The 24739-nt window shown below is 35.6% G+C and overlaps 1 protein-coding gene across 2 annotated transcripts in view; it reads left to right on the forward strand.

The window, feature by feature from the left end:
* The window catches only part of SHOC2 (SHOC2 leucine rich repeat scaffold protein), an 83863-nt gene that overhangs the window by 50335 nt on the left and 8789 nt on the right, over positions 1-24739 (forward strand). For both annotated transcript variants that reach the window (XM_053668640.1, XM_037165614.2), the window contains exons 4-5: positions 16362-16492; positions 20835-21023. In XM_053668640.1, the coding sequence (XP_053524615.1) occupies positions 16362-16492; positions 20835-21023 (320 nt within the window). The remainder of the gene's footprint in view (positions 1-16361; positions 16493-20834; positions 21024-24739) is intronic.

Below are 24739 nucleotides of genomic sequence, written 5' to 3' on the forward strand. Positions count from 1 at the left end.
GATTCCTCAGCCTCTCTTCATTGTTGTGGATTCTTATTTCTTCATTCTGATCCGGTTGGATGTTTATTTCTTCCTTTTGTTCCAAATTGTTACTTTGGGTCCTGGTTTTCTTCCTGTCACTGTTGATTCCCTGAATATTCTGCTTTATTTAATTTTGGGTATCTTTCATTTTTCAACCAAGCTCAATCAGTTCTGTGAGTATTTTAATTACCAGGGCTTTAAATTCTCCATCTGATAGGTTGGTGATTTCTTACTGGCTTAGTTCTCTCTGAGGTTATGCTCAGTTCTTTCATTTGGGCCATATTTCTTTGTCTTGACGCAGCTGATGGGTTGTAAGGGGGCGGGAGGGGCCTTAGGTATTCACCCAGGCAGAGCAGCCCTCTTTGTTGCACTGTGGTGCTGCCTGTGGGGAGGGACCAGTGGGGGAACAGTGCTGCTTGCCTGCTCATTTCCAGTGCACTTTTCAAAGAACTCTGGAGTGAGACTGGGAGAAACTCCCAGGCCGGCAGCCCCAGTCATAGCCCACAGTCAGCTCTGAGTCTCAGTTTTTCCCTTAAGTCTTAAGCCCCTCCCGGGAAGCCCCACCTCTACATTCACCAGGGCAGGCAGTTTTTCTGAGTAGTCCATGTGGTCTGCACCTTACTGGTCTGGTTGCTCTGGTTGATTTTTTTCTTTAATTCCTTGGTTGTAGGAGTTCCATGCAATTTGATTTTCTGGTGCTTTTGATAGTTTATTGATTTTAGATTGGTGGTTACCCTCCTATTTGGTTGTGTGAGGAAGCGAAGGGTTTCTACCTATACCTCCATCTTGGCCAGAACTCCTGTAGTAGAAATGTTTTTTAAAACAATTTTAACTCCTTTAGTAGATATAAGACTTTTTTGGTTATCACTTTTTTCCTTGAGCAAACTTGATTATTTGTATCTTTATGTATAGTAATTAAATAGATATAATGTATCAATAAGGTTAATTTAACTTGTCACATTTAATATGTATAAATTGTTTATAATAATCCCTTATTATTTTAATATCTGTAGAATCTATAGTAATACCTCTTCTCTCATTCCTAATATCGATAACTTATATATTCTCTTCTTTCCCCTAATCAGTTAGAAGTATATCAGTTTTATCAGTTCTATCAATTGTATTGATTGTCTCAAAGTGTTATTGTCTCTTGTTTCTCTGATTCTCATTTTTTCATTGGTTCCCACTTTGACCTTCATTATTTTCTTTCATTGGCTTGCATTAACTTCTATTCTTTTTCTAGTCTCTTACAGGGGAAGCTTGAGGTCATTGATTTTAAGACCTTTCTGCTCATATAGGCATTTAGTGTTATGAACTTTCCCCTGTGTACCACTTTAACAGCATCCCACAGATTCTGGGGTGACTGGTTTTCTTTTTTGTTTTGTTCAAAATCTTTCTGATTTACCTTTCTGTTTCTTTTGTGATCTGTGGTTTACTTAGAAGTGTGTTATTGCCCTAGCTTAACACACTTGGTTGGTGTGGGTATTATTGGTTAGGGTATTGTTTTATATGCCAAGGTTGTGGGTTTGATACCTGGTCAGGGCACATGTAAGAATCAACCAGTGAGTGCATAAATAAGTGGAACAGCAAATTGATGTCTCTCTTTTTTTAAGACAGTACAAACAAACAAAAAAGTATGCTATTTAGTTCCCAATATCTCACAGTTTTCCAAAGGGTCTTTCTGTTACTGATTTCTGATTTAATTTCATTATCGTTGAGAATGTACTTTGTGTGACTTGAATCATTTAAATTTATTGAGACTTAGTTTATGGCATAGTATATTGTCTATCTGATTAGTATGCCATGTGCAACTGAGTGTGCATTCTGCTTTTGTTGAATGGAGTGACATAGATGATACAGTTGGTGAATTAAGTTTTCTCCCTGGCCTTTTGCCTCTTTTTCTCCTAATTTTTGTTAGTTACATTGCCAGAACATGTTATGTTTTGCTTTTGTTTTAGTCTTGATGTTCATCAACAGTTCTGTGGCCATAGTTGCCTCATTCATTGACTAAAGTCAATCTTATAGTAGTTTTTTTCAGAAATGGTTCATGAAAAGTAGTTTACTAGTTCTTATATGTTTGTAACCTTTATACTTGAAGAACAGTTTGGATGGGTATAAAAATCTTTGGGTCCAATTTCTTTTCCTTGAGCATCTTAGTAGAGCTAAGAGGTAGTTTTGTCTTCTATAATATAATGGGCAAGAGTATGAGGCCAGTCCAATTTTTTCTCTTTATAAGTGATTTAACCTTTTTTGCCCCACCACCCAAAGGATTATTTCTTTGTTTTCTGAAGTTCAAGAACTCTAATATATTTCTCAGTGTTGTTCTTTCAGGTTCAATTTCCCTGAGAAATTCTGAGCAAATTCATCATACAGGTTTAATTTTTATTTCAGTATAGTTTTCTTGAATTACATATTGATATATTTATTTTGTATTATATGTTCTTTTTTGTTTGTTTGTTTTGTTATATTTTAATTTATTTATTTTAATTGTTCAAGTACAGTTTTCTGTATTTTACTCCCATCCCAGCCCACCCCTCCGGTGCTGCCCCCATTTCCACCCCCCCTTAGTTTTTGTCTATGTGTCCTTTATACTTGTTCCTATAAACCCTTTCCCTTTTCTCCTGAAGTCCCCTCCCCTCTCCCCTTTGGCCACTCTCAGCCTGTTCTCTATTTCACTGTTTTAGGTTATATTTTGCTTGCTTGCTTGTTTTGTTGTTTAGCTTCCTGTTAAGGATGAGATCATATGTACTTGTCTTTCACTGCCTGGCTTATTTCACTTAGCATCATACTCTCCAGTTCCATCCATGCTGTTGCAAAGGGTAGGAGCTTTTTTTTTTCCTGCTGCATAGAATTCCATTGTGTAAATATACTATAGTTTTTTGATCCATTCATTTACTGATGGACACCTAGGTTGCTTCCAACTCTTGGGTATTGTACATTATGCTGCTATGAACATTAGGGTGCATAGGTTCTTTCGGATTGGTGTTTCAGGGTTCTTAGGATATAATCCTAGCAGTGGAATTGCTGGGTCAAAAGGCAGATCCATTTTTAGTTTTCTTAGAAAATTCCATACTGTTCTCCATAGTGGTTGTACCAGTCTGCAATCCCAACAACAGTGAACTAGGGTCCCCTTTTCCCCACAACCTCCTCCAACACTGGTTGTTTGTTGCTTTGTTTATGATGGCCATTCTGACCAGTGTAAAGGGATATCTCATTGTGGTTTTAATTTTCATCTCTCTGATAACTAGTGATATTGAGCATCTTTTCATGTGTCTCTGGATCCTCTGTATGACCTCCTGGGAGAAGTGTCTGTTCAAGTCCTTTGCCTACTTTTTTATTTTATTTTATTTTATTTAGTTATTTTTCAAGTACAGTTTTTTGTCTATTTTTCCCATCCCAGCCTCCCCCGCCCCTTGCTCCCCACCTCCCTCCCATTTCCACCCCCCTTAGTTCTCATCCCTGTGTCCTTCCTATTTGTTCCTCCAAATCCCTCCCCCTTTTTCCCCTTAACTTCCCTTCCTTCTCCCCTCTGGTCACTATCCCCTTGGTCTCTATTTCAGTGTCATTGTTTTTTTTTTTTTTTCTGCTTGCTTGTTTGTTTTGTTGTTTAGCTTCCTGTTAAAGGTGAGATCATATGGTATTTGTCTTTCAGCACCTGGCCTATTTCACTCAGCATAATGCTTTCCAGTTCCATCCATGTTGTTGCAAAAGGTAGTAGCTCCTTCTTTCTCTCTGCAGCATAGAATTCCATTGTGTATATGTACCACAATTTTTTGATCCATTCATTTACTGATGGGCACCTAGGTTGCTTCCAACTCTTGGGTATTATAAATTGTGCTGCTGTGAGCATTGTGGTACATAGGTTCTTTGATATTGATGTTTTAGGATTCTTAGGATATAATACCAGCAGTGGAATTGCTGGGTCAAAAGGCAGGTCGATTTTTATTTTTCTGAGAAAATTCCATACTGTTTTCCATAATGGTTGTACCAGTCTGCAATCCCACCAAAAGTGAACTAAGGACCCCTTTTCCCCACAACCTCTCCAACATTTGCATTTGTTGTTTGTTGCTTTGTTTATGATAGCCATCCTGACTGGTGTAAAGTGGTATCTCATTGTGGTTTTAATTTGCATCTCTCTGATAGCTAACGATATTGACCATCTCTTTTTTTTTTTTAAGAATTTTATTTATTTACCTTTAGAGGGGAAGGGAAGGAGAGAGGGAGAAAAATATCAATGTATGGTTGCTTCTGGTGCACCCCTTGCTGGGAACTGGCCTGCAACCCACAAATGTGCCCTGACTGGGAATCGAACCGCGATCGTCTGGTTCGCAGGCCCACACTCAATCCACTGAGCTACACCAGCCAGGGCTGACCATCTCTTCATGTGTCTCTGAATGTTCTGTATGTCCTCCTTGGAGAAGTGTTTGTTCAAGTCCTTTTCCCATTTTTTAATTGGGTTGGGTGTCTTCTTAGAGTGGAGTCGTGTAAGTTCTTTGTATATTTTGGAGATTAAACCCTCGACTGAGGTATCATTGGCAAATATGTTTTCCCATTCAGTTGGTTCTCTTTTTATTTTAATACTGTTTTCTTTAGCCACGCAGAAGCTTTTTATTTTGATGAGATCCCTTTTGTTTATTCTTTCCTTTATGTCCCTTGCTCTAGGGGACATATCAGTAAAAATGCTGTGTTAAATATCTGAGATTTTCCTGCCAATGTTCTCCTCTAGGACTTTAATGGTGTCACGGCTTATATTTAAGTCTTTTGTCCACCTTGAATTTATTTTGGTGTATGGTATAAGTTGGTGCTCAAGTTTCATTTTTTTTTTGCACGTAGCTGTCCAGTTATCCCCACATCATTTGTTGAAGAGGCTATTTTTACTCTATTTTATCTTGCTGCCCCCTTTGTCAAATATTAATTGACTGTAGAGACTTGGGTTTATTTCTGGGCTCTCTGTCCTGTTCCATTGGTCTATGTGCCTGTTTTTATGCCAGTACTAGGCTGCTTTGATTACAGTGGCCTTGTAATATAGTTTGGTATCAGATATTGTGATCCCTCCAACTTTGTTCTTCTTTCTCAAAATTGCAGCTGCTATTTGGGGTTGTTATAATTCCATATAAATTTTTGAAGTGTTTGTTTTATGTCTGTGAAATATACCATTGATACTTTGAAAGGTATTGCACTGAATCTGTACATTGCTTTGGGTAGTATGGATATTTTGATGATGTTAATTCTTCCAGTCCATGGTCATGGTATATGTTTCCATTTGTTTGTGTCTTTCTTGATTTCTTTCTTTAGAAATGTTGTATAGTTTTCTGCATACAAGTCTTTTACCTCCTTGGTTAGGTTTATTTCTATGTATTTTATTTTTCTTTTTGCTATATTGAATGGGATTTTTTCCCTTGATTTCTGCTTTTGCTATTTCTTTGTTGGTATACAAAAATACCTTTGATTTCTGGATATTGACTTTGTATCCTGCTGTTTTGCCAAATTCCTTTATTAGGTTGAGCAGTTTCTGGGTGTAGTCTATAGGATTTTCCATGTACACTATCATATCATCTGCAAACAGTGACAGTTTTGCTTCCTCCTTTCCGATTTGGATGCCTTTTATTTCCTCTTCTTGTCTGATAGCTGTGGCTAAAACTTCCAATACTATATTGAATAGAAGTGGTAAAAGTGGACATCCTTGTCTTGTTCCTGATCTTAGTGGAAAAGCTTTTAGTTTTTGCCCATTGAGTATAATGTTGGCTGTAGGTCTCTCATATATGGCCTTTATTATGTTGAGGAATGCTCCCTCTATTCCCACTTTGCTGAGTGTTTTTATCATAAATCGATGCTATACCTTATGATCATCTATCAGCTCTTCTCTTACTCCCAAATAGTCTAACAAATTTTATTACTTAACATTGTATAAGGCTTTTAATTTCTATCTTCTTAAATAACAATCAAAGGAGGATACAATTAAGGTACTAAAGTGAATAGTCCTGGCAAACAGAGAAAGCATGGGTAGTAGTAGATGATAAAATGTTCCAGTAAGTAGGACTAGGGTCCTTTGGATTCACTTCCTCTAGCAAAGGGTCTCCAGGTATCCTTCTTTCTCTTGTTTTTTTAAATTTTGCATTTCTGTGTTCCCTCATAAGTAATTCTTCTGTATTTTAAGTGTATTTATTAGAATGAAAACATTTTACTTCATTATTAATCTTCTGTAGTTCAGATGTTATATTGGAATAATACAAGTGCCTCACTTCTGGCACATTCTACATGGTCAGATTACAAGTATGTATTGGAAATCCATGAGCTGAAACATTTAAAAGTAAGAAAAGTTTTAGTATTTCATTTTTTATATTTTTGATAGTTGTCAGCATATAGAATATTGCTGTTATTCCAAGTATAATGGCAAAACGAACAAGTAATGCTTACTGAAATTTTTTTATATCATAGTCATTTATCACATACTTATTAAAACAATTACTCTACCTTTCTCCATTCTTCTCATTCCCAGGACTTTGATTCTATAGCAGAAGGGTGAGATTTGGTGAAAATTTGAATATTTGGGCTTTGGTCTGTTACAAATCTCAATACTCTTAATAGACCTCTGAGATTTTCCTCTCATTTACTAGAGAAGCACAATTCACCTAAAACAGTGGCAAACTAATTAGAATATAGTTTTTCCTGACACGTTTCCTCTTTGTCTTAGTCTGCTTCTTAAAAGTTATACTTCAAAAGTATAACTTAAAATGAAAAATAAGCAAAAACCCAGTGCCTGTCCTGGAGAGTTGGTGCTAGTCCTGCAGCAGCTGCCCTACTCTTTTCTCGGGACTAAAGAAATTGGCCCTAAACTCACAGTTGGAAATCAGGTCTTCTAACTACCACCTTACAATTACTTTTCCAAAATTCACTTTCTTTCCTTACCTTTTCTTTTTTAAAAACATAGACTGAGATGTTTTGCCTCTTTTCTTTATTGAACACACACATTCTTAGAGTAGTTATCCTTCCCTGGTAGCCATCACTGCCCTTTACTTCCAGGCTGAGCAGTGCCAGCCAGGATTGCTGACAGCTCATAGAATGAATGGGGAGTGGGCAGCCAGATGCAGGTAAGTGACAGAGTACTTAAGAACACATTCATAGTTTCTCTGGTTTAATTAGTCTGCCCTGTGGAAGAATAAAAAGTATATTTTCTTTTCTGTATGTTTTGTAATTCAGGACTCAGTTATAAACTAAAGAAAATACTAAGCTTCATTGTAAGTCTTTTGATTTCAAACTATGAGCCTGATAATCCTAAGGCCTTCTGAGATCTTTGGTGTTCTTATGAAATTGAGGGTGGGGAGGGTTATATCTGAAGTAGGAAAAAATATTTTACTTCCTATGTCTTTTCAAAATGAGATAAAGAGAGAAATAGGCAGCAAGACCTTGCCGTTCAAGGCTGGAGCACAGAACAATTCAGAGGTCTTTTTATTGCACTGGGTTCTGAAGAAATGTTAGAGTAATTATGGTTTTATCAACAAATAGAGTTTTAGTAGTTAGGTTTTAGGTAATTACAGTGCAGCTAACATACAGCAACTCTTGCTAGTTTTCTTTTTGGTAGTGGCATTATTTTAGGTTTTGGGCATTTATGAACTTTAGTATTGTTTGCTTTTCAGTGTGCTTTCAGTTTTTTAGTTTAATGTCGAAAAAATTATACCTTTGATACTATTTTATTTTTAGAATTTTGTATCTTTTTCACTCAGTTTTCCATACTTTGTTAAAATAAGTTTAAGGCTAATTAAGTTAGTCTTACTCGAAAGTTATACTGAATTAACCTAAAGATGCTGGTTATATTTGCTGAAACTGAAAGCATCTAATTTTAATTCATAGTCATTTGATGTTGCCATATTTTAAAAATCTGACAGCATTAGAAAGCAAGCTGTCAAATTGGAGCACAGAACAATTTACAGTCAAAGTTAAACACTTAAAAGCTAAATGCCAGTGATTGGCAATGATGAGCCTACATTTTATACAGAATCACAGCAATGCTGATTTTACTTAGTTGCAACAGCTCAACATTAAAGCAGGCTGTGGCTTGATTTCTAGGTTGCAGTTTAGCTTGTGGTTAAAGCCGCTCATTGAAAGAGGTTAGAGGTTGAAACCACTGCAGGGATGAATCACAGTAAATGCCAGGCTTCTGACGTCAAGTTTTTTTCTGGCATAGGGAGTTTGATATTTCATCCTTAATTTTTTTCACCTTTAAAATTTTTTTCTTGACAGTAATGGATTTTGGCAACATGTGGATGACTCTTTTGAACATGCCATGCTCTCAAGAAAGCGATAAAGCCTTTGAAAATGTGAATTTCTTCATCAAAGTAGCATGTTCTCAGACATTACATTTCTTAAAGTTCAGCCTCTTCTACACTCAGGGGAAAAGAAAAAGTTTAGGAAGGTCGAAGGTACCAACTTGTTTAAATAACCACAGATTTTGGTATAATGTTATACGGCAATTTCACCATTTTCATTTTGTAGTTTTTTAGAAAATATTTATTTTTAGAGAGAGGGGAAGGGAAGGAGAAAGAGCGGGAGAGAAACATCAGTATATTGATGGTGGTTAATCACTGTGAGTTTGCTGTCCTTTCACTGTTCATCTTTTTTATCTTCTTTTTCTCAGATAAGTCCCTTTAACATTTCATATAATAAGGGCTTGGTGATGATGAACTCCTTGAATTTGACCTTATCTGAGAAGCACTTTATCTGTCCTTTCATTCTAAATGAAAGCTTTGCTGGATAGAGCAATCTTGGTTGTAGGTCTTTGGATTTCATGACTTGGAATACCTCTTTCCAGCCCCTTCTTGCCTGTAAGGTCTCTTTTGAGAAATCTGCTGACAGTCTGATGGGAACTCCTTTGTAGGTGACTGTCCCCTTATCTCTTGCTGCTTCTAGGATTCTCTCCTTCATTTTAATCTTGGCTAATGTAATTATGATGTGCCTTGGTGTGTTTCTTCTTGGGTCCAACTTCTTTGGGACTCTCTGAGCTTCCTGGACTTCCTGGAAGTCTATTTCCTTTGCCAGATTGGGGAAATTCTCCTTTATTGTTTGTTCAAATAAGTTTTCCACTGGTGGCTGTTCCTCTTCCCCTTCTGGTATCCCTATATTTTGGATGTTGGAACATTTAAAGATGTCTTCGAGGTTCCTAAGCCTCTCCTCATTTTTTTGAATTCTTGTTTCTTCATTCTTTTCTGTCTGGTCATTTTTTTCTTCCTTCTGGTTCACTCTCTTGATTTGAGTCCCAGTTTCCTTTCCATCACTATTGGTTTCCTGTGCAATTCCCTTCATTTCATTTAGTTTAGTTTTCATGTATTCCTCTAATTTGTGACTAAAATCAACCAGTTCTGTGAGCATCCTGATTACCAGTGTTTTAAACCGTGCATCTGATAGGTTGGCTATTTCTTGGTCGCTTAGAGTTATTGGCTCTGGGGCTTTGAGTTCTTCTTGAGCCATAATGTTTTGGTGTGTTCATGCCTGTTACCTATGAGGGGCAGAGTCCTAGGTGTTCACCAGGGCGGGACAACTCAGTTGCTGGGTTGTGATGCTGTATGTGGGGGTGGGGTGAAAGTGGGACAATAGCGGTCCCCTCTGCTGCTTTCGGCCGCTGGGGCCTGTGCGGTCTGTCTCACTACTAGCTCCTTCGCCTGGTTTATAGGTCTAGCTGAATGGTTCATTGTTGTTGGACTTCTGTATAGTTCAGTTTTCTGTGTTTTGGTTCCACTTTTGTTACTAAAACTTTGTTGTCTTTGAACTTGCTTGTGCGAGGGGGTACAGTGTTTCCACCTATGCCTCCAGCTTGTCCAGAAGTTATTTACTGTGCTTTTAAATTGATAACACTTAGAATCTGGTTACCATACTTCGTTAACCAGAGAAAGCTTTTAGGTTTCAGTGAAAATAAAAACATGCTTAAAATAATGTATTTGTATACTATTTGACTGTAAAGAGTGATTGAATGAGGCATGTCAGTTGACTGAACAAGATTGTGGGGACTTTCTAATATTAATAAGCCCTTTCGCATTCTGGCAGATTTCAAAGGCCCTTTCATCAATGCTTCAGCCATTTTTTTTTTACAATGGAATAGCTTCCTTCTGTAAGGAAAGCAGTAGTATGAAGGAGAAAAGGAGTGGTCTTATCTACTTCCAGGTTTTTTTTTTTTATGGTTGCTTACCTCTTTTATCTTCAGCTTCATACAGCAAAGTAAAATGTGTTCAAAGATATTGAAATTCTTTATTGTCAGACATTATCACTGCTAGTAGGGAAATTTCCACCTTTATGAGACTTGCTATAGCTAAAGTGGCCATGGGCATTGAATAGGCAAGTGATAAAAAATTAATATCTTTCCTCCCTGTTTATTTTTATTATTTTAAGTATATTTTATTGATTATGCTATAACAGTTTTCCCAGTTTTTCCCCCTTTGTCCTTCCTCTGCCCCTCCTCTGCCCTGTACTACCCAGCCCTCCAGCATTCCCCCCAGCTTAGTTCATGTCCATGGGTCGTACATATAAGTTCTTTGAGTTCTGTTTCCTATGTCATTTTTATCTCTCCTCATCTATTTTATGCCTACCAGTTATGCTTCTTCTTCCCTGTACCTTCTCCCCCCATTCCTCCCTTCCCACTGAAAACCCTCCATGGGATGTCCATTTCTTTGATTCTGTTCCTGTTGTAGTTATCTTAGTTTTTGTTTTCATTGTTTTTGTTTTCTTTGCTTTTTAAGGTTCATTTGTTGATAGTTGTGAGTATGTTATCATTTTACTGTACATATTTTTTAATCTTCTTCCATTTCTTAGGTAAGTCCCTTTAACATTTCATGTCATAATGGCTTGGTGATGATGAACTCCTTTAACTTGACCCTATCTGGGAAGCATTTTATCTGCTCCTCCATTCTAATGTTAGTTTTTCTGGATGGAGAAATCTTGGATGCAGGTCTTTGCTTTTCATCACTACAAATACTTCTTTCCAGCCCCTTTTTGCCTGCAAGGTTTCTTTTGAGAAATCAGCTGGTAGTCTTAGGGGCACTCCTTCGTAAGTAACTCATTCCTTTCCTCTTGCTGCTTTTAGGATTCTCTCTTTATCTTTAATCTTGGGTAACTTAATGATGGTGTGCCTTGGTGTGTTCTTCTTTGGGTCCTACTTCTTTGGGACTCTCTGGGCTTCCTGGACTTCACGGAAGTCTGTTTTCTTTGCCAGATTGGGGAAGTTTTCCTTTATTACTTGTTTAAATAAGTTTTCAATTTCTTGCTGCTGTTTTTCTTCTGGCATGCCTATAATTTGGATATTGGAATGTTTCAGTTGTCCCAGAGGTTCCTAACTCTCTTCATTTTTTTGAATTCTTGTTTCTTCATTTTGTTCCCATTGGATGTTTATTTCTTCCTTTTGTTCCAAATCATTGATTTGAGTCCTGGTTTCCTTCCTGTCACTGTTGGTTCCCTGAATATTTTGCTTTATTTCATTTTGGGTATCTTCCATTTGTCTTTCATTTTTTGACCAAACTCAATCAGATCTGTGAGCATTTTGATTACCAGGGCTTGATATTCTCCATCAGATAGGTCAGTTGTCTCCTCATCGCTTAGCTCTCTTTCTGAACTTTTGCTCTTTCATTTGGGTCCTATTTCTTTGCCTCGTGCACCTGTTTAGTTATAAGGGGTTGAGGCCTTAGGTATTCACCAGGGTAAGGCAATTCCGCTTGCTGCACTGCAGCGCTGCCTGTGGGGGAGAGAACAGTGTGGCTCGCCTGCTCATCTGTAGCACACTTTCCAACGGACTCCCACGTAAGACTGGAAGTTTCTCCCACAGCGTCAACCCCAGCAGTAGTCCACGGTCAGCTCTGAGTCCCAGTTTCCCATTCAGCCAGCCCCACTTGCTCAATCTACCGCCTCTCCATGGTTTCTGTCTGCACCTTACCCATCTAGTTGGTCTGGTTGACTCTAATTCCTTGATTGTTGGAGTTCCATGCAGTTTGATTTTCTGGCACTTCTGGTTGTTTATCGATTTTAGATTGGTCGTTATCCTCCTTTTCGTTATGTGAGGAAGTGAAGGGTTTCTATCTAGCCTCTATCTTGGCCTAAGCTCCCTCCCTCCCTCCCTCCCAATTTTAAAAGTATGTGAGTAAATGGGCACTGTCTTTCACTTTTAGTGGGAATAAAACTGATACCGCTTTGTGGCACTACCTATCAAGATTGAAAATATTTATATTTTCTTCAGATAGAAATAATTTAACATGCATACAAAGATCTTTGTAAGGTTGTTCATTAGAGAATTTCTTTTTAAAAATTAGAAACAAGTGCTATCAAATTGGGAAATGATTGAAGAGATAATGCCACAAACATATTGTAGAATACAAAGATTAAATACAGTGAGGTTTATTTGCATTTACCATGACCTGTTATGTGTGTGTGTGTGGGGGCATATAGAATGATACCATTTATATAAAACAAGCATACAAACACCCCCGTATTCATACATTTCTCTAAGTAAATGTTCAATTACAAACCATGGTTATCTGGGGGAAGAGAGTAAAATGCATTTATATATTTTGTAATTTAAAAATCATTTGTTAGGGCAGAATAAAGTGGAGAGTTGGAATTAATCTTCTGTTTCTGGAAATGGGCTGCTCAAAAGTTGGTTATTCCCCCAAAAATTACTGCAAATGTCTGTAGTAGAATTAATTTGTATTCAGGTAGACAATCTGATGTATGTTTTAAAATCACGTTTATAGTAAAGTGTATGTTTTGTAGGTGAGCCATTTTATAAAATAGGAGTATGTAAAAAAATACTGAGCCTTTTATATAATTCTAAGTTTTTTAACCTTGTTCCTAATGGAAAATAAGACAAGTAGTGAAATGTTTTAGCTTCTACAATTATTTTAAAAAGTATAAAAGAATGTCTGCTTGCGTACTTAGCACTAAAACAAATTCTGTGGGGAGATAGAAAATCAGTCTGATGGGGGAGGTAACTAATGTATGCAACAACTAACAGCATAAGACCAAATATAATTAAATACTAGCTTATGGTGAAAATAAGATGCTGTTGGAAGTGGTACTTATAGGGAGATCAATAATACCCTATAGAATGGGCCAGGAAAAGCTTCATGGACAAATGTATTGGACTTAGTGTGGGATAAAAATGAATTCCATGAGCCCAACAGCACAGATAGACAGCATGGAGGTAAGAAGAAACATATTTTACTTCTGTGTCAAAGGAAAGCAAGCTAACTGGAACAGTGAAGATCTTGAAAAATGGTTACTTGATAAGAAACCAACTGAGTTTGATTATACCCCTACCACTAAGTGCTTGGTGACTTTGACGAGTCACTGCACATAGCTCATGCTGAAGTCTCTGCTCATTACTCACAGATGGCTCTTATTGCTGCTTGGATATCTTTCTCATCTCTTACCTTTCTTTAAAAAATCAGGATGGCTATCTAAAACTTCAAACCACCATGGTCTGTTTTTCTACAATTTAGCTCATATTTTCACTTTATAGAGAAGATGAGCCTCAACATGTTAAGTGTCTAAACATCTTACTTCTACATTAGTGAAAAACATCTCCATAATGTAAAATATCCATTCAAAAAAGGGTGGTAGAAAAATATTTCAGTTCTTAAAATTAAAATGTCTTTAGAATTGGATTTTTTCTTTATCAAAAGGATTTTTTAAAATTATAAAACTATGGAAAATTAGAAAAAATATGGACAAGTTCAAAGAACAATATTTTAATCTTCTGTAGTTGTACCATGCAGAGATAACTGTGAATTTTGATGTGTTTTCTTCCCACTTTTTTGTATGCATATTTTTTACATTGTTGAAATTATACAAAGTGTACAGTTTTCTTATTTTTTACTTCATGTATTACTACTGTGTAACATCTTAAATTTTTTTGTAACATAATCTTAATAGGTACAGAATATATCAAAATGTAGACATACCCATAGAATAAAATTGTTTTGAACATCTGTTATGTATCAGTGTCATTTTGCTAAGTATCTTGTACACGTTGTATTTAACCCTTAGAGCAACTGTGTCAGGTATTTGGCATTATCCTCATTTGACTTTACGAATGAGGAAATAGAGTCAGTTAAGTAAGTTGCCCAGGATCACTGAGATAATATAAAGTCCTTTTCTTTTTTTCTATTACCGGTGTATTTGTGATGCCTCCAATTTAAATAATTTTCCATCTATTCTTGAACATACAGGTTGTTCCTATATGTAGCCATTAGAAATATGACTATAATTAATGTAGTAGTCATAAAGCAAATTATTTTCTGACAACCCAACTTTTAAGTACCATTCTATCATATTCAGCATTATAGTGCAATGGTAGCAATAGTAAATACTGTTCTTCCCCGTATTTCTAATCTCTAAATTCCCGGGGCTTTGGAAAGTCATCCAATCCTCTGCTTTATTTTTTTTTTCTCCAGAATTGACACATGTCACCAGAGTGTCATCAGAAAGGCACTGATGAAGCATCATTAGTTAATTTAGGAAACATTTTAAAGACAGAACTAAGTTTTTGTCTTTGCTAAACGGTAGTTTTTATTATTGCTTTTGTATTCAGTTTTCTGCTTGTTGGAATCTTATTTAATCAGACCCAGTTTCTAAACACCGTTATAAGAAAGTAATGTAAATGAGCATAGCATACCTCTGGAATAGTTCTAATGGCAGGAATCGAAATGGTTGCTGAGTGTTTCTGCATTATAGTTGGCTAGACTTATGATACAGAATTACCAGAGTATTTTCATTGTAAGTAATTCTTGCCTTGAAAAATGTAAAAGATAAAAATTAACTCTGTTTAGTCATTTTTTAAAAAGGTTTTATTTATTTTTAGAGCGAGGACAAGGGAGGGGTAGAAACATCGATGTGAGAGAGAAACATCAATCAGATCAGTTGCTCCCTTGTATGTGCCCCAACTGGAGACTGAACCCATGCCTGGGCATGTGCTCTGACCAGGAATTGAACCAGCGACCTTTTGCTTTGTGGGATGACACCCAACTAACTGAGCCACGCTAGTGAGGGCTCGTTTAGTCATTTGTTTATAACTCTAGTCACTGATTTCTTCAGCAAGAGGGGAAAATAAATAATTAGATGAGGGTTAGGAGGCATAGTGCATGCCCTCCTAAGGTTTCAAGGCTGAAGTTATGCTGTAGGCTAATCTTTTCTGTAAGTGTTGTAGTAAAGTTGCACGTAAAAGAGAAAGTTATTCATGCAACAGCTTTTTGTAAAAGAGACAGAACAAAAAGAAAAGAAATGGAGGAAATTGAAAGGCAGTCAAACATTGCTCTCCAAAAAGTTGTGATAGACAACCACTTCTATTACTCCTAACACTGATAATACTGTTTAATTTAAAATCAGAAACTCCATTTGATATTTAAACCTGGCCTATCTAATAATGTTATCGCAACAGTTGTAATGAAGTCAGAAAAGAAATCAAACAGTGATGACAAAAAAAACCCCAAAACAGTACATTCTCATCACTGTTATTTTTTGGGGGGGGGGTGGCGGGGGGGCTATAAAAACGAACTTATTTCCTACCACATACTGTGTGGGAAATTTAATTAGATGTAAACCTTTTATGCATGCAGATATCATTTCTTCATGCAGCTTACCTGTAGCTTGCCATATATGCAGTCTTGGCAATAAAACTAGAAGATGTTTATTTTTCTACTCTGCTTTTTAATGTTTTTCAGTAGTGGCTAATTTGTGCTCAAGCCTGTTATACACTTAGATAATAAGAGAGACTATAACTTTCACTTTTGTTCGTAATTAAAAAAAATAATCTTGAGCAATTTTTAACCATCAGGTCAGCTTTTCAGAAAAGTTTTGGAATGCTTATATATAAACTCATGGAAAATATTGAACCTTTCTTATCTCACAAAATAATTGTGCATTACGTATTTTAAATAATACCCTTAGGAAGTTGAAAAATTTTAAAACTACATGTACATTTTTATATGTAACCACTTGTTCTGTGCTATCATCACATAGATACAAATGTGATAACTATTATAAGTTTAAAATATACACTCAATATTATTTAATTAGGCATTATCTAAGACTTAGTTTGTTATTGAAGTACGTCAATACTTTCGATTAATTTATTTTTAGAATTGACTTATAGCTGTGTATTTCATTGTTTCTCTAAGAATATAGACACAAAAGTGTTTTCAGTATCATCCTAATTGATAAAGTATAATGATATGTTGTTCCTTGATACTTGAAGTTAAGGATCTTGCCGAAATAGTGTTTTACAGTAATTCATAAATACGTGGTTGCTAGCTTAGGACAGTGAGAAGCTCATCATATTAAACATTTTTGTGTGTGTGTGTTCACAGGAAACCTGTCCAGTTTAAGTCGTCTTGGTCTGAGATATAACAGACTGTCAGCAATACCCAGATCACTGGCAAAATGCAGTGCACTTGAAGAATTAAATTTAGAGAACAATAACATTTCTACTTTACCAGAGGTAAGAAGTAGAAACAAACCTGCAAGATCATTATCTTGCAGGGAAAACTCGTAAGTCTTTATAGCTGGGTAAATAATTTGATGATTGAGATTACCTAAAAATGAGTATGCTGTGGATACATAGCCACCACGAAGGTAAAAATTTCAAAGAAAGAATCGGTGTGATTGAAGGAAAATACTAACCTTTTTGTTGTTGTGGAGTAGGGAGAAACCAAGGTGGGAAATTGCTGTGCTACATTCCCCTTTAGTACCATGTAAATCTTTCTCCTGTCATTTTGAGAACTGGCAATAAAAGCTGTAATAAACGAAAGGTTGTATGGCTGGTTTTAAAACTCACTGCCCCACCCAGCTCAGTAATTAGAAAAAGGTACTGTAGAAAGATGATAAATGAAAAAAAGTGAACTACATAGAACATACTATTTCTTAGGAAGATTAATTTTAGCAGCAACACTCCTGTGACCCAAGTTATTATCCTGCTTATACAATAATATTAAAGCCTATTTAGCATCTATCGGTCACCCAAATCTGTCATCTTTTAAACACAGTTTTACATTGGGTTTTCTTGGTTCTATTAGAAAAATATTTTCACTTATTTTATTTTGCTCAGATTAATTGGGCAAGATGCAGTAATTTAAAAAAATTTCTTCTCAACTTTATTTTTTATTTTTGCCTTCCCTTCTTTTGCTACCTACTGTTTTAGCATACCCAACAACTTGTATATTTGCTTATGGTTATTTAGCATAATATCTTATCGTAGTATTCTAACATAAAAGAATGGAATTGTAGACTTATGGATTGAGTGAGCTTTTGCAAAATCTTTTTTTCTAACAATTAAAAATGTCTAATATAAATGGACCTCGTATGTTTGAACTATTGCTAGTTTTTCCATGGTGTTTGTGAATGTATATTTGAATTAAGAATAAAGGTGCTTTGGATAAATGTTTTTTAGGTTTATGCTTTAATTTAGAAAGAACAATTGAGTAGGTGAAGCTATAGGTTTGTAGCAGTTTACGTAATAAATATATTCAGTGTTTTTGTTTCTTAGAGATACAGAAATAAAGTAGCACCTTAATTTGGTCCCTATTAATCTGAGTGTTTTGGGTTTCAGAGAGCAGCTGGGTCAGAGTACAAAAATGAGTTTCCCAGGATTGTAGTTTCTAAGCTAGACCAGTCGCTTATCTGTGGCAAAAGAATACTATTGTTAGCAGCAGTTTAAGTGGAATAAGGAGTAGAGTCCACAGATTGTAGATAGAGCTTTGACAACTAGATTATCTGGATTTTTGTGTTTCTGTGATAGTGGTAATTTAGGGTGATCAAAATGGGTGAGGTTCTACCTCTTAATGTCATCATCCCCTTTTCTAAAAAGTGATTCATATCCATAATAAGACAAACATACATTAATTAGCCCTTGTTGGGATGCTTTTAGGGGTGGTTCATGAGCTTAAGTAAGATTGACTGCTTTTACAACTTCACTGTGCCTAAATAGAAAGACTGGGTGGGTATATATCAAATTACACAGAAATTTAAAAGTTTATTTATGTAGTTAGTCTTACTGTCTGCGAAGGGAAACTGATAATTATTGGTTATCTCTTAAGACACAGAGATTGTGGTAAGTACTTTCATATGTAATATTTTGTGAGAGAAATTATTTTTGATAAAATTATAATGAGGACAGCTCTGTTCAGTCTGGCTGTGGAAGGACTGTGTGCATGTGAGTACGTGCGTATGTCCCTGTGTGTTTAAGCTGGCCCACTTTCAGGTGGAAAATCTATGGGGGACCCTTGATTGGCGTTGTTCAAATATGGGAAAGCATTAAGTCTTATTTAAACATAGTATATGTGCTTTGGAAGAGCAGACTCCTAATTAAATATCGAATTATTTATAATAAATATAATACATTGTATAGCTCTATTAAATACTTTGTAATATTAATGATTGTTAACACCAATTAGTATTAATAATTGTTTATCACAAATATAATACACTGTATAGCTATATTAAATAGATCAAATTATTTATAATAAATACAATACATTGTATAGCTCAAAATCCATTAGATAGCTCTTACTCTAGACATTCAAGCTGGCTTAGGCAAGAAAAATTAGGAAAGTGCTTTCTAGTTGGGGCTCATGCTGCTGAAATCAGAACAGACAGAATGACTACATTCTTTTCTGTTGGAAGACTACCTGAAAATGCACTAGTGTTAATGTGGACATATACGCATAAGCAAAAGGAACTTAATAATGCTCAAGGCTAGGAGTTCTGTATGCATTAACCCATTCAAATCTTCATTATAATCCTACTAATATTGGGATATTCCTATCAAATAGATAGGGAAATAAGACTTAAAAGAAGTTATGTTTCTGGCTAAATTTGTTACCTTATGTATTCTGGGGGGAATATGGTAAGAGATAACACCGAGTACCTAGTGAATTTACCAGAGGTCACAAAACTGGTAAGTGAAGCTCTAGGATGGGAACCTAGGTGCGTCCAACTCTGAAGCAGTAATGAGCAGCTCCAGAGCTTCCCAGTGTGATCTAAGACTGAAGGTTGGAGAGCACCTCTTTTGTTGCTGCTTTTCAGGTATCACCAGTTATTAACATTTTTAATGGGAGAATGTCAGTTCAATAAAGTAAGCTGTAAGGATAATAACATTTTTGCCATGAAACTCAGTAGAAAACTTCTTTATTTCCAGTAAAGTACGATACAGATATTTTCCCTGAATTTGCTGCCATGCAAAGCTTTCTCACCACTCTTATCTGTGCTCTTTTATCTGTGTACACCAGTAGACGAATGTTGGGTAGCTTCTTAACGTTCAATATAAAGAACAAGTTTCAGTTCACCGTATAATTACATCTTTAATGAGATGGTTATTTCATTTCTTCTGCTGGCCATGCAAATCAAACGACACCTCAGGTATTAAGTCTTCAGTTTCCTCGTGGCGGACAACCTAAATCTGACCATTCTTTAGAACACTCATACACACACACATTTCACACTGCTTGTTTTAATCCCTGCTTGGGCTTTTATTTCAGTCTACAGTGTTTTCTTCTACCTCTCTAAATATTTAATTAGTTTTCATCCTTTAAAATTTAGGTCACTGTCAGCCTCCTTACTGCTTCCAGTTACTCAAGTATTCCTCATCTTTTCTTTCAATTTAAATAGAGAAGGGACTTAAAATTTAAGTACTTACTATATGCTAGATATTGTAAAACTGTAAATGTATTTTATTTCTTTAAAATGTCTTTACTATAGTCTATGATATAAGGCATCATCATTTACAAGTGAATAAAGTAAGGTTCAGAGAAATAATTTGCCCAGAGTCACAAGCTACTAAAAGATAGAGCCAGGATTCAAAGTTCTTTTATAGCTAATACTGGTGTTTCTTAAACATTAATGAGCATACAAGTCATCTGGGAATTTTAAGATTCATATTATGACTCTATAGGAGTGGGGCCTAAGACTCTGCATTCCCAATAAGCTCCTAGGAGATGCTGATTTGCTCTTTTTTGAACCAGACTTAAAACAGCAAGAGCTTATTTCATATCATTCACTCTTGATTATGTACAGTTATGTATTTTTTTCTCCTGTCTGATTTATCTACATAGGGTGTAGTCTTAATAACAGAGATTCTTTTGTAATACCTAAACATCTAGCACTGTGGTCACATGATGGGAGGCTGAAGTAAAGGGATATGGGATCATGTGCTTAATCAGTACTTACTTGATAGGTGCCTATTCCCTGAGAAATTTTACTATATGGAAAAGCAAGGTATTATATAATATCAGGAAGTATAATCATCTTCTGAATTTAATATTTGTAGAAGGTACCATTAAATTACTAAGTAACTGCTTACTCTGTGCCAGGCACTATGGTAATCTTAATAATAATTTAGAGATAGTATTTAACTAAGACCTGGTAAGGACTGGTCACACAGCCAGTGGCAGAACCAGGGCTGTCTGATCCCGAAGTTTCTGTTCTAGAGGTGTCTCAAACTGGCCATGCATAAGGCACCTCATCCCCATAGACGTATTTCTTTATGAAGTGTTTTAAATAAATTGAGCTAAATAATAAAAATTATATTTTATATAAGTAATTGAATTATTTCTTGTAAAATCTGAAAACCTGACTATATTGGCTCCGTATTCCTGCAAGAAACAATTAGCCAGAGTTGAGTACTGACTATTACTCTCCATGAGATAGCACAGAAGAGCCCAACCAGTCTCGGTCATTTCTTACTTGCAGGGCCTGTTAAGGTATTGGTGTTTGGGACTTCTGCTCTATATGCTACAGAATAAGACTTCTTACAGTTCTAATTCTTACGTTTATTTCATTTGTTACAGAGTCTTTTATCAAGTCTTGTGAAACTGAATAGTTTGACCTTAGCTAGAAACTGCTTCCAGTTATATCCAGTAGGTGGTCCATCTCAGTTTTCCACCATCTATTCCCTCAACATGGAACACAATCGAATCAATAAAATTCCATTTGGTATATTCTCCAGAGCGAAAGTATTGAGTAAGCTGAACATGAAGGTAAGCCTCTGTTTGTATTAGGGGAAAAAAAGCTATTACTAGCACTTCCACTAATATTTATGTTTTCTCTGTTAGTGTGGAGAATGGTTATTTGCTTCTTGCTGATGGGGTCTAAACTAATAATAAGGATATTTCAGGGCAATTTGTATTAGGCAACAAATGTCTTACAACCATGCAGACCCTTAGCAATTTGTCTTAAAGAAATAACTATGAATGTCCATAAAAGCATAGTTGTAGAGATATTTATTACAGAGCTTTCTATTTAATTGGTACCAACTTATAATATTAATAGAGATTTTATTTTTTAGAAGTACTGCAGGCATACCTCATTTTATTGCACTTTGCTTCATTGCACTTCACACATAATATGTTTTTTTACAAGTTGGCTTATGGCAACCCTACATCCAGCAAGTCTTTCGGTGCCATTTTTCCAACAGCATTTGCTCAGTTGGTGTCCCTGTGTCACATTTTGGTAATTCTCACTATATTTTAGACTTTGTATCTGTTACTGTTGTAATTGTTTGGGAGTGCCACACATCACACTCATATAAGATGGTGATCTTAATTGATGAATGTGGTGTGTGTTCTAACTGCTCCACCAGTCTGTCATTCCCCCATTTCTTTCCCACTCATAGGGCCTTCTTATTCCCTGAGATCTAACAATATTGAAATTAGGCCAATTAATAACCCTACAGTGGCCTATAAGTGTTAAGTGAAAGGAAGAGTTGCATGTGTCTCACTTTAATGAAAAGCTAGAAATGATTAAACTTGGTGAGGAAGGTATGTTGAAAGCCAAGATAAGCCGAAAGCTAGGCTTTTCGCACCAGTTAGCCGAGTTGGGACTACAAAGGACAAGTTCTTGAAGGAAATTAAAAGTGCTACTCCAGTGAACACACAAATGATAAGAAAACAAAACAGGCTTATTGCTAACGTGGAGAAAGTTTCAGTGGTCTGCATAGAAAATCTACCCACTTACAACATTCCCTTAAGACAAATCAAATCTAGAGCAAGACCCTAACTTCACTTCTTTGATGGCTGAGAGAGGTAGGGAGGCTAGAGAAACCCTTTATGAAAGGAAGATGTAATTGATGTGGCAAACTTCATTGTTGTCTTGCTTTAAGATATTGCCACACTCACCCCAAGCCTTAATAACTGTCATCCTTACTCAGCAGCCATCAACGTCTAGGCAAGACCCTCTGCCAGCAAAAAGACTAAGACTTGCTAGAGATTTGAATTATGGTTAGCATTTTCTAGCAATAAAGTATTTAAAATTAAGGCATGTGCATTGTTTTTTTAGGTATAATGCTATCACATACTTAATAGATGACAGTGTAGTATAAAAATAACTTTTATGTGCACTGGAAAACCAAAAAATTCATGCAACTCATTTTATTGCCTCATTTGCTTTATTGTGGTGGTCTAGAACCAATACGTGCAGTCTCTCTCAGGTATGCCTATGTATCTTTGATGGAATACTGTGAAGCCATTAAAAACAGTACTGTAGTTTAGAAGAATATTAAATACCAGTTGAAGCATTTGCAGTTTATTAACTGGAAAAAAATTAAAGTATTTAAGACTTTCTTTCCACACATAGTTTTTAAGAGCTGTTTTAAATGTACTTAATTATATATTAAATATCTATAGATTTTTATGCAAATGTAGAACCAGTGTTCACCAAAATACAGTATTTATCTTTGAATACAGAATTATTTATGGGTATCTTTAGCTTCTTTTCGCTTATTTATATTCTCTACAGTGAAATGTATTTTACATTGTGATATGGAAAAACAAGTTTATTACCAAAGGAAGAAAGAAATGGGAAAATTATTTGTTTAGTGATTTAATTTGTACTGAACAAACTGTAGGGCCAGAGGTGAAAGTAAATTGGCCACATAGCTGATCATGGCTGACGTAGGATTCAGGAAACCTGTATTTCCTGCTTCCAGGTGTAATGTTTTTTCTGTATTATCATAATACATTCTTTTGTCTTTGATGAACCATTTCAACATAATTGTGATTCTTTAAACTATGGTCTAAATGTACAGTGATTCTTGATTCTATTTATACTTCTTCATAAATATCTTTTATTTTATAAAAGATACTTCATAGAGTATCTTTTATAATAGTTCTTTGGAAAGATACAATAACTGAACTAATGGAAATTCAAAATAATCTTATAATCTTAAACTAGTATAAAACTTATTAATCATTCTGGTTAAGTGAGATTTAGCAGTGGTAATGGCATTAATCTGATGTTCATTTTGTGATATAAGGTTTAGATCACAGCAGTCCATGTAGATTTTCATTAGTTTTTGCATTTGGTTATACATTTTTATTAATATGATATTAATATAATATGTTGGGAAGGCTGCTTGTTTTCAGTGAAATAATAAACCTTTGCATGGAGCTTTGTCTTAAAATTTCTTCAAGATTCTAACAAATGCTTAACAAAACTTTTTCTTGAAAGAAGTTAGTTGAAGCCTGACATTTCCTCCTCATATAAGCACCAGTAGTAAGTTTTTTAAAACTCTTAGCTATCAGTAGTTTGGACATAGATAGATAGTAAGTTTAAATAGTATAATAAATAGGTAGTAAGTTAAAGTATTATAATGAAAGAAAAACTTGGTTTTTAAAGGTTTTGTTTATTTATTTTTAAAGAGTTAGGAAGGGAAGAGGAGAACGGGGCGGGGGAGGGAACATAGATGTGTGAGAGATACAGCAACCAGTCGCCCCCTTCCATGCTCCCAACAGCGGACTTTGCCTGTGACACGGTCATGTTCCCTGACTGGGAAATGAAACTGCGACCTTCCAGTTCACTGGCCAGCGCTTAATCCACTGAGCCACTCCAGCCAGGGCAAAACTTGGTTTTTAAATGGATATTTGCTCCTTGGGATTTGTCTTAAGGATGAGTTTGTGTGAAATAAGACAAGTAATCAATATACATTGCAAAAAATATTAAAAATACAGATGAACAAAAAAGACAAAGTAATACCACCAATGAGAGAGGTAGTATCACTATTAATATATTAGCATATATCATCGATACCCAGTTGGGATAGTGGTACCGATAGTCCCCTATCGATCCCAATACCTGCATGATAAGAGTTGTTATTGATGAAAATGTGGTTTATAAATGAATGTGAGGAAGCAGAAAGAAAATTGTGAATTATTGGAATATATTTCACTTTGTGTGTATAGCTAGATCTAACTTTTAAATAAAATTAGACTCACACTATTTTGTTACCTGTTTTTATTATTCAGTGATATGTTTTTGTCATTGAATGGACTTTAAAGTAAAATTGCGGGTGCTTAATTAATGTTTTAATGATTTAATTTGCTGTGTGATTAAGACATTTTTCCTCTCATACTTCATTGCTCAGCATCTCTAGGATTGCTGAGGTTGTCTGGTGTCCTTGTAGGCCACAGTTAGACGTTCATCTTCCCTTGTGCTCATGAGTACCCACATTTGATTGAGTGATTTCAGCACATTATTGCGAAATGAGGAGACTGTCATATTTATCACTGGGACTTTTGAAATCTCAAGTGTTGGTTTCTATGGTATGTTTTTTTTATACACAGATAATCACACAGGAGACAAACTTTCAATTTACCCTCAAAATAAAAATAATTACTATATGGGAAACTTTGGAAGCTTAGTGTTTTGTTCTTTCTATATCTGTTATCAGAAAATGGGGAAAAGGTTTTCAGTTTAATAA

This window comes from Artibeus jamaicensis, unplaced genomic scaffold, assembly GCF_021234435.1.
Source record: "Artibeus jamaicensis isolate MK-2021 breed Jamaican fruit bat unplaced genomic scaffold, CSHL_Jam_final contig_490, whole genome shotgun sequence".
Taxonomy (NCBI): Eukaryota; Metazoa; Chordata; class Mammalia; order Chiroptera; family Phyllostomidae; genus Artibeus; species Artibeus jamaicensis.